We start from the raw sequence: 10517 nt of genomic DNA, 5'->3' as shown, positions 1-10517 counted from the left end.
AAGTGTTCCTTTTGAGGACTGATACTGCAGTAAACCTGAAGTTAACCAGTGCTGTGGTTACAAACCTGGGGAATTTAAAAAGAGGTCACATGAAGATCTAGAGTGTTTAAATGATGGTTAAGCCGTTCTTAGAAAACCTCATTCTTTACATGAGGTTATTTTCCTGCATTTGTTCCTGCATTCAGGTTCCTCCTGGGGAAATAACTTAATCTAAAGCAACTCTGATGCTTCAATCATCTGAGCTGAACAATTTAAGAGGGAATACATCATTTGGCAGCATCTCTTCACCTTAGCAGGGCAAGGGAAGTAGGTGCTAAAAAAAGGATGGAGGTTACTTAAGTGCCATATTTACTTTAATGGTCATTTGTCCCCAATTCAACCAATGAAAGCACATTGGGGACACTTCAGCATGATCCTGTCCTAGTGAAGAATTCAGGAGTGTTCAAAATTGCCATTCATAACCTTGGAGATTTACAACTCAACCATGACGTTAATCAGCCCATTCCAGTATTGGGACACTTTGTATTGGGACTAGCTCATAGTTATGCTGCTATAGGTTTAGACTTCCGGGGGGATCTGACACACCGAGCTCCTCTCTCTTATAATAATGCAGCTCATTAACTCTGTATCTTCTGGTCCCATTAACTATACTAACCATATATCTTCCCGGGAGTTCTCGTGCTCCCTTGTCCTGTAGGTTCCTGGGAGATCGTTGCTGCAGACCACCTGCTGCTGTGGACCTGCTTGACTGCAACAACTACTAACAGTCTTCCCCCTAGTATCATTGTTGCTGCTAACGCGAATAGACCTGTTGACTTCAACTGTTACAATTACCATTAATACAGCCTTTATCATTACTCAGCTTCTCTCGCCAATTTATTTAGCTAATCTTCACCCTAGTCTACCGCTATTATTGGCATTGTAACCATACGCATGTGTCTGTTGTTGTTACAAGGACATATGTTGTTGCTCTCTTTGCCTGTCTCTATCCTGCATCATCTTCTATCCCATTTTCGGCCCATCCAGTCGAGGCAGATGGCTGTTCAACATGAGTCTGGTTCTGCTTGAGGTTCCTGCCTGTTAGGAAGTTGTTCCTTGCTAATGTGCCGAATATTGCTAAGTGCTACTCATGGTGATTCATGCTGGGCCTCTTTAAATAACATGACAAAGAGTCAGTCTAGACCTGCTCTTTTTGTAAAGTGTCTCAAGATAACTGGTTATGATTTGGCGCTATACAAACTATCAGACAGTGTAGAAAGAGTTGACCTAGACAACCGGATCTCTCCCAATGGTTTGTGAAACCTTTCAGCTGACTTCTTAGCGCATTGACTTTTACTTGTAGTCTTGTTCATGAATTGAACTCAACTTTGCAGCCATGATGCCACTTGAGTGAAAACTTCTGAAAGAAGCTGCAGTCATTGTCAGGTAGGACTTTAGCCTTGAGAGAAACAAGGTTTCACCTCTTGGAATAAAACTGAAACTCAGGTTCAGGATCAAACTGTTTATTTAAAATGTACTTTCAAAACAAGAACCATCTGCTGATCACATGATGGGGTAACAAGCGTAGAGAGCGATGCCACACTGGTTGTTTCTGTTACGCGCCATCTTGATGTAGCCTTCATCTCCATAGTTTACACCCCAACTGCAAGGAAATACTTGCATCATAAAACCCAAAGATAAAAGGGACTTTAAAAATGTATATTCTGCAGAGTGTGGTTGAACAGTTCACCTGTTTTTGACCAGCCAGTAGTCGTGTCCTCTCTCAGTGCCGTAGCCCACAGCCAGTACACCATGGTTCACGTTGTGGGTGCATGTGTGGTCTCGGTACACACCTGTGGAAGCACAAAACAGAAATTAAAAGCAAACTGAGCTAAAGTTGTAACCAGACATGAAGAACTTACTTCCTCACCCAACTTTTAACTTGGGTACCATTTTTAAAGAGGTATTAGCCTTAAAGCTCACCATGACGGTAGAAGCCAAACTTTGGCCTGGAAGCATCAATGGCTACAGAAATGGGGCCAATATCAGCTAGAGCTGCCTTCAATGCAAACTCATCCCCCTCTGGTAAGAAGCCGTAGCCTGAGCAGTTAGCAGCCCGATTCTTTGGGTTATACTTGCATTGACCACGCTGAAAGAAAAGTGATGTACAAGAGAGTTTGTCAGGAGTTAATCTTCAAGGTTTAACCACAGAAACACCATTTTCTCTGAAGCTCACCCGGGCGACGTAGGGGTAAGCCGAGTCAGAATCTATGCCTTGGTTATTAATGACATATTCGAAGGCGTTTGACATGAAGCCGCCGTTGCAGCCGTGGTTGCCGTATCTTATGGAGCAATCCACCAGATTCTGAGGACTGAGAGACACCAGGACACCTGTGGACTTCTTGAGTTGCCCTTCTAGAGCTCCAACTGCACTGAAGGCCCAACAAGAGCCACACAAACCCTGAAAGAAAAAAGTTTAATAGAAATCAAACATTTCATTTTTAAGACATCAGAAAAACTAGTCCCATAAGTATAGCAATGTTTATGGCTTACTGTAACCTCACCTGCATTTTGACCTCAGTTACCAGGCCTTCATCCCTCCAGTCCACAGATGACAGTAGAGAGTTGTTGACCTTGACACTGTTAGGACCTCTCTCCAGGTTAGGAGGCACGATGGTGCCTGTTAGCGTGCCAGTGATTTCCTCATTTGTCTACAAATGAACACACCAGTCAATTCTCTGCATTCAACAGCAATGTGAGGATGTGTCCGGTAAGGACAAACTATTTTGTCACCCGAGACACTGTATACCAAAGTCACTAGGGAAAATAATCAGTGCAGCCTTTGTAAAGAGCACATAGTTTTAATGATAATTCAATGGGTGATGATGGACTACATACCAGGTCTCCCAGGTGGTTCATTGCCAGCTCATAGGTGTGTAATCCCAGGGAGGCTTCCAGGTTGTGGACATTAATCATTTCTAAGTTTTCTTCCCAAATCCGCCTACGACCAAGCTCCTCAAGCTGGAAAAATTGCATCAACATGAACCACACAACTTTCAGTTTGTCCATCCACAGAAAAATAAGGTAAACTTTGGTAGGTATAATGATTTAACAGTTAAAAATCAACTCTCCATGCATAAACTGAATTCAACTTGGTTTATTGGCCATTAGTTGCATTCTAAATGCACGAATACTTAGCATTCACAGTTAGATTAAAGACTTTAGCTTTACCTCTTTAGAATAAACTTTGTTATGCATTTTTTTCCACAGCTCCCAGTGTCGATCCAACTCTGTACTCACAACGGCTGCCGAGAACCCACACAGGGTGGTGAAAAGCACGGTCAAAAACATTTCTCTATCAAGGAAAAGAAGTTGACATTAAACAGAGTCAGCAAAAGTGTCTTATTAGTTTCCCACATCAAACTAAAAGGCCTGACTCATGCTTTGAGCAGCCAGCTGCAGCAGCCCTCATTAATACTCTACCAGCTGATTTGGATTAGATCAAGAAGTCGTGGGAGAAAAACCCTGACTAAACCAATGCTTTAGTGAAGTGTACGTTTCAAAATATTTAATTCAGTAGGGCTTTTTTAGAGCAAAAGATGTTTAGGCAACATTTGACAAATGAAAAACATGCATGTTCAATTTAACTTGAAGATGTTAGTAACCATCCTCACTTGATGACAGAGATGCTAAAATGTGACTTACCTGAGCAGATGGCCAGGGGAGAGTCCATGCAAAACCTGAAGGAGTCTCTCTATTTATCAGCATGCTCACTGACTGCACACCTGCAAGTCATTAAACCATTAAACCCTCACTAACCCGTTTTTTTGGCCACATGGGGGCGGTGGAAGCACAACACTGACAAATAAACATCTCACTTTAAGTAGCAGCTGCTTCTATCACTCAAGTAACTATCACTCAAATAACACTACCAATCATTTAAGTCGTTTTTTCTGACCACGTGACGATTGTAAGTACAATATTTAATCACTTTAGACTCTGTTTTTGGTCTTCACCAACTTATAAGGAAAGTATCAGGCCCCTAGCTTAAATGCTACACTGTGTTGACAAGCTAGTTGCTAGCTGTGTCTGTCTGCTGTATGGTGCTGAGCAGAAATGTACAATGAATTAAATTTTAAAAGATTTTTCACTGAAACCATAAACAAAACAGTAAAGTTGTTGGCCGGACAGATTAAGAATAAGCTTTTACTATAAGGAATCTTAAAGTTGAGCCTGACAGTCCAAAATAGTCTCATAGTGGAGAAAGAGGTGGGCGGTTAGCTAAATGTACATCAGCAAAACTAGCTAGTTAGCCTTTATCCTTGAAGTCGTTTCTCTTGAAATAATGAGAAATTCAGTTTGAAAATACTTAAATATATTTCACTTAAATATGTGGAACTGGTTTTAACTAATACAACCCGAGTACAACCACTTTTGTGACTGATAACCCTTTTCATTGTCCACCAAGACCAATGGAATTCCATTGTACAAAAGGTTTCTTATTTTCATTCATCGTTTATTTAAAAAACTTTATTAACAATATAACCTCCACTATAAAATTGTAAAAAAAAAAAAAAAAAAGTAAGGATGATAATTAAATTCCATTAGCTTTTTTACAAATAGATAAGAGGTACTGTATTCCTATTACCTCAAACATTTTCTGTAAGTTTGAACTTAAACACACCAGAAGCTAAGCTGACATTTAGATATTAATATTTAGATAAACACTTCAAGTATACAAAACAAACTGTAGAGCAAATTTCATATACACAATGACTTCAAATTGGATTTTTTGAAACACTTTTTTAAATGTACTTTTGAATTTCAGGACGTCTGCAGGTCTTATTAAACATGAAACAACAAACACTTATCTCTGATATTAAACTAAATAACTTAAATTTCGTTTAAGTAACAAGGTCTAGCTAATTTTCACATCGTTGGATAGATTGCAAAGCTGGCAATGCCGCAGAGATTATTCTTGTTTCTGGCGATTCGAATGAAGCCTCCTTCTCCCCACGCAGTTCCCCAACTAGAATAACAAAAACAGTAACATATTAATTGGTCATACATTTGAAGTCACAGTTTTCAGTCTTTACATGTGTGGTAACATGAACAGCTGTAGTCAGAAGAGACAAAGTCACCTGTTTTTCACGAGCCAGAAGTCTTGTCCTCCGTCTGTGCCGTAACCTACAACCAGGACGGCGTGGTTTATGAACCTGGGGTTACAGTTGGGTACGTTGTATAAACCTGAAAGACACATTAAAGTGTTAATACAGAAAAAAACAGTTAGATAACAGAGTGGTATTACCCCTGATTTACCCCTGATATCTAACACTTAAGTTGGATGTTAATGCCATGTGTGACTATAATTCTAATTCATCGTCTTTTATTCACTGCCAACATACCACCACTGAAACCAATATCAGAGTTCACAGCTTCAGTACCGACCCACCGCTCGTTATTTGACCTCTCTCTGCCTCCATCCTCACCTCCTCTGTAGAAATGAAAAGATTTCAGCATGGCGTTCACGGCCACAGCAACCGGACCCACTGATGCCACGACGGCCTGCAGAGTCTTCTCGTCGCCACGAGGGAGGATGTGGAAGTCAGAGCAGTAGCCGGCTTTTCCTGTGACAGAGTAACGACATTTCCCGTTCTGCAAAAAGAAGTTTAATCACACAGGTAAATATTATTCATTTTAAGATGTTTTTCTTCTTAAAACGGATCTTATGGAAGTTATGTGTTTTGATTTGTTATGTTGGTAAATATCGATAGGGTCGATCTTTATATAATTTGACAGCAGCAAATTCTGCGGACGACCTTGTGTTCGTAGGGGTAGAAGCTCTCAGAGTCGATGCCTCGGTTGCGGATGACGTAGCCGAAGGCTTTAGAAATGAATCCTCCTCTGCAGCCGTGGTTTCCATCCGTGGTGCTGCAGTCCACCAGGTTCTGTGGACTCAGAGGAACCATGGAGCCTGTCCGCTTCTTCATCTGACCCTCGAGAGCTCCCAGAGAGCTGAAGGCCCAGCAGGACCCACACATCCCCTAAATAGAACAATAATTATTATGATTGTCACACTGATTATTTATGAGATTGTTCTCGTCTAAAATCTTTGTTTACCTGGTTCTGGACGGGGCTGACCAGGCCGCTCTTCCTCCAGTCCACACTCTGAGGTATTGATACGACACTAGCTTCCTTTAAAGTGACATTTCTGAAGTTACCCGGCTCCTCGACCCTCAGGCCGTTCAGCTTCTCATTGATCTCCTCTGCTGTCTTTACAGAAAAGAAATGCATGGAATTAAGGTCAAATCTTTGTGATGACCTCTTCACAGCAGCTCTCTTACTAATTTATACCACAATTAACATTGCGATATCCGATATCGTGTATTTGCTGCAGCTTAATGTTTTGTGTGAAGATCTCAGTTTCGTTCTCATTGGCGGCACCTATGGCGATAAACGGTAATTGCGGGAGCACTCTTCACAGATATCCAGACAGTGTTGCATGTGTGACGTCCACGGTTCGCTCTGGTTGTCACTTATTTTTGAAGTTGTATCTTTTCTTTGTTTGTTCAGCCATAGTAGAGTACTGTTTACTCGCAACACCGCTTAGCTCCGCCTACCCTCTCTGGCAGACCAACCACTGCTGGGTGATGGAAAACGGGTCACTAACTGGGCGCCGCTTGTGATTTTTCTGCGAAAGTCGCCACAGACACCCAGTCTGTAATACTGCAAATGCAAAGGCTTTCATCAGTGGGCCATAGGCTCAATCACCATTGTGTTACCTCATTCAGCGATAGATAGTGACGTAACAGACATTTATTTAAATGAAAAAGTTACTTTCAGTGTCACATCTTTGAAGAAGTTTTATTTTACACACAGTGTCCCTCTGCCTCAGCAACACAATCAAAAAATGAACCACAAGTTCCTCTGGATCTGATTAAATCTGATCTTCTGCCCTCAGGAAATTAGACTAAAAAGTCGACCACAAATCCAGCTTTAATTTTTTATCACCAGTTGGTGTCGAATTTGACTTTCATCATAGTTTTATGGATCACACCGTCTCACTTTTTTTCGAAACAATTTAAGAACATTTCATCCGTCCTTCTATTTATCTCGAAGGCATTTTTTACATGTTGTCCTCTGGGACATACTGTTCTCTCATTCTCTGCTTTTTGTCCAAGTCTATTAGATCTCCTTTCCAATCCAGACATTTTGTCCCAGTTTTCATGTACACAAACCTTTTATGTAACTTTTTTTGGCATTCCCAGATGAACTGTATGTCCTGAATTTCCAGATTGCAGCAGCCATACTGGATTAAATTAATCAGATGGTAAAAAACAAGATTACAGCCGCTCTATAGGTTGGGGTTTAAATGAAGCAGCAGAGGGTGCAGCTTTAAATGCAGATTAACAGTGTCAGTCAGTGACATGCATCTTTCACTAGCAGATGTCAGTGAGTGTGAATGCAGTGTTGTAATGTCAAGCATGTGTCTGCAGTTCTGGGAGGGATAATGATCCAGTTAGGGGACATAATGAGGAATAATGTTCAGAATAGTGTTTGTCATGCCTATTTTTGCCACCAGAGGACGCTCTCATACATTTCTGTCCTCAAGAAAGGGCATGAGCACTCTGTTTGACAGTAAATACCTTGATCTTGAATAGTTATTTGTCTCCTGTTGTGCCACAGAGGGGTCATTTATTGTTATTATTATGTTACTTTGCTGAGCTGTGAGTCATAGTGTGTATGCAACAGTTCTCAAATTTGAGGTTCTTGATTTTAGTTAACAAAAGTCATGCATTTAGCATCTGTTACCACGGTGTTGCTAAGGGAGGACGCTGCAGGTCGTAGCTGATACAACAACAAGTATAATTGTAAAGAGCTCGGGGGCAGCAGAGGCGGATAACAACTCTGTGACTTTCTGACTTTGCTGCCCTGGTTAAGGTTTCCGTTGCAGAGTTCACACCCACTGCAACCCACAGCCGAACATCAGCAAAAGTTTTTACTGCTATCCTCCTTAAAACCTCCCTCGGTCATCATTAATCATCCGTAATATGATTCAAGCAACCGATGTTTAAAAGGGGCAGCTTTTTGGAAACACATGGAGTTATAAAATAGTCTGCACGGCTAAATCTCTGTGCAGGTTTTTCCATGACTAGATTCATATTCAAGACATGTCTTTCTGTTGGGAGTTCAACGTCAAGTTTAGACATCCTATTTCCTGAGCAGCAGAGTGAAAACACAGTTTCAGTAGAGCAGATTGGTACCATGTCAGCCAGATGATTGAGTCCCATTGTGAAGCTGTGTTTTCCCGCTGAGGCCTCCTGATTGTGTCTCAACACCGACAACATGTTCTTCTCCCAAACGGCTCTCCTGAAAACGATCTCAGCCTGAAACACAAACACTGGCTCAGTGATCTGACGGTGTGTGTCTATATGTGTGTGTGTGTGTGATGACAGAGAGAGAGATGGAGGTTTTCACAGTCCTACCTGATTATCATAAACCTTGCGATGTTTAATTTTCCACTCTTCCCACACTTTATTTAAGGCGGAAGAAGAAGAGTGGCCGAAATCCAGAGAGGCCAGTATCAACGTCGCGCACAAAACGTGCATCCTGCAGGTAAAAAACAATTCTGATACACAGCTACTTTTTTTGTGTAAGAGGAAGTTAGTAATGTAAAGCTTTTAGACTGTTGGTTTAACAAAATGTATGTACTCTATACTGACTGCCACACTTGCACTGTATTAACTGACTAGCACTAGTTCCATATTCTTACTTACCACGTCTCTTACTGATACCAGATCGCATATGATGTGCTTTTTCTGTCCCCCAGAAATGTTTGAGCAGACACCACAAATACAGTCTCAAACATGCCTTTTAATTTTTTCTTCTTTATTAACTATCGAATGATTTTCTGATGACTTTTTATCGCAGCATTATCTTCCAAATGCTTTGCCTCGTGGTCGTATAATACTGAATCTACATTTTTGACCTTTAAGTCATCAAATTTACTAGAAATACTAGAGAAAAATGTCCGCCAAGAATAAAGTGTTTAATGTAGAATGTAAACTTAAAACCCCTAAGACACCTGCAGCCATGCAAGGGCCCTGTGAAAAGCCCTCTCACATCCACCGCTTTTATTTCATGTGTCTTCTCACAGGACCCTGCGTACTCAGCCCCCTTTTCCCCCAGCCCGATGCTCGTGCAGCTATGTGCATGGATTGATTAAGAAACTTATTGTGAGTTACAGCTCTATTTTAACCCAATTCCTACAAATACTGTATGTAAGCTTGGTTATAAGCCAAATGTATCAAAATCTGCACCAACCAGTAAGATCATTTTAACACTGTGAAACAAGCAGTATTCTTTTTTTTTTTTTTTTTTTACAAATGAAATGCACTAAAACATCAGTCCCTGTATCCCCGTCTTTCAGAAATCTTTCTGCAGTGTAATTAACACATCAATCTCTTTAAAGACTGTTAATGTTGCTAATGTGCACACCTAGTCTAATCTACAACCACAACACTATTGAACAGGAAAGCAGGACCTTTGAGAGCAGATGCAAAAGATATTATTAAAAGTTTTCTTTCGCAGAAAATAGAGAACTTGTTTCACTGTAATCTCTGAACTTCCTTTAGTAAATCTTTTCTACCCTCTTTAAGCCCTGTTCATCTAAACTATACAGTATGCTGCACCTTTGAGCATTAAAGCATTTAATCAATGAACATTTGAAATTCATTACTATAGATAAAAAGAAATATTGAGCTGCTTTACCTTGTTGCAGAATGTTCAGCAGGGTGTTTGTGTGTCCTGGTGAGAAATTGCACCCTTTTTAACGGACTAGAGAACCTTCACACTTAAAAAGAGGAAGTATAGAGAAGTTTCCTCACCCACACACACAGTTCATTTTAACTCTGTTTTTCAGAGCGTCTAGTCACTGGTTTGTCATGTGAATCTAATTTACAAACAGCTGCAGAGGCCAAAAATACTCCTCTACTACCAGACATGAAAGTGACAAAGGTTTCATGCTTGAAATACACAAAAATGAAACTGATTCTGGAGTAAAATACATGTGATGAGAAAAGAAACCGAGCCAAACAGACCTTTGAGATAGGATATGCAATCACTTCATTATTTCATCATATTTGTGTGAGATGATGTCGTTAATTGTGCATGAATTCTTGACTTATGAAATTGTATAGTTTTTTGAGTGTAACAGTGACCTATGACCATCAAAATGTAAATGTTAATCATTTTATTCCAAGTGCGTTTTTGAAATTCTCCCATGGCAGACCTGGTCACAGCTGTCTGCATCAGATTCAGTTTGTGCAGACAGCTGCAGGTATTTTTGACTTTTACAGGAAAAGAAACTTTGCACAATTGAAGCTCTTCAGATTCAGACTAAAATAATTTATAAATGGGGAATAAAAGTTATTTTTTTATGTATTGGAGGTTGGGGTTGGTTCCCTCTCGGCTCACTTGTGTTGACGTTTGTGTGAGAGGTTTTGGTGTGAAGTTTAAAGTGTAAAAATTAGCTTTAA

General features: G+C 40.4%; 2 protein-coding genes across 3 annotated transcripts; both read right to left on the bottom strand.

Moving 5' to 3' along the window:
* Positions 1-1542: 1542 nt before the first annotated feature.
* On the bottom strand, positions 1543-3330 carry LOC138608988 (cathepsin S-like). Of its 2 annotated transcripts, none has more exons than XM_069681589.1 (7): positions 3211-3330; positions 2878-3000; positions 2544-2690; positions 2216-2440; positions 1963-2128; positions 1730-1832; positions 1543-1642 (listed from the first exon to the last, which is right to left on the bottom strand). In XM_069681589.1, the coding sequence occupies exons 1-7, from the start codon at positions 3328-3330 to the stop codon at positions 1543-1545; spliced, it is 984 nt and encodes a 327-aa protein (XP_069537690.1). The 2 variants fall into 2 exon arrangements, with proteins under 2 accessions (XP_069537690.1, XP_069537691.1); XM_069681590.1 differs by having other exon boundaries at positions 2225-2440.
* A 1163-nt stretch (positions 3331-4493) lies between these two features.
* ctss1 (cathepsin S, ortholog 1) lies at positions 4494-9777 on the bottom strand. The gene is made up of 8 exons (XM_069681588.1): positions 9751-9777; positions 8466-8589; positions 8244-8366; positions 6100-6252; positions 5799-6023; positions 5469-5634; positions 5121-5226; positions 4494-5008 (listed from the first exon to the last, which is right to left on the bottom strand). Exons 2-8 carry the CDS (start codon positions 8586-8588, stop codon positions 4909-4911), a joined length of 996 nt encoding a protein of 331 aa, XP_069537689.1. The 5' UTR covers position 8589; positions 9751-9777; the 3' UTR covers positions 4494-4908.
* Between the last annotated feature and the right edge of the window lie 740 nt (positions 9778-10517).

This window comes from Semicossyphus pulcher, unplaced genomic scaffold (genome assembly GCF_022749685.1).
Source record: "Semicossyphus pulcher isolate SPU_LCO1_2020_fin unplaced genomic scaffold, fSemPul1.0.p SCAF_5, whole genome shotgun sequence".
NCBI classification, from domain to species: Eukaryota; Metazoa; Chordata; class Actinopteri; order Labriformes; family Labridae; genus Semicossyphus; species Semicossyphus pulcher.
Note: the sequence above shows the minus strand (reverse complement) of the source record. Positions and strands in the feature narration are given on the sequence as shown.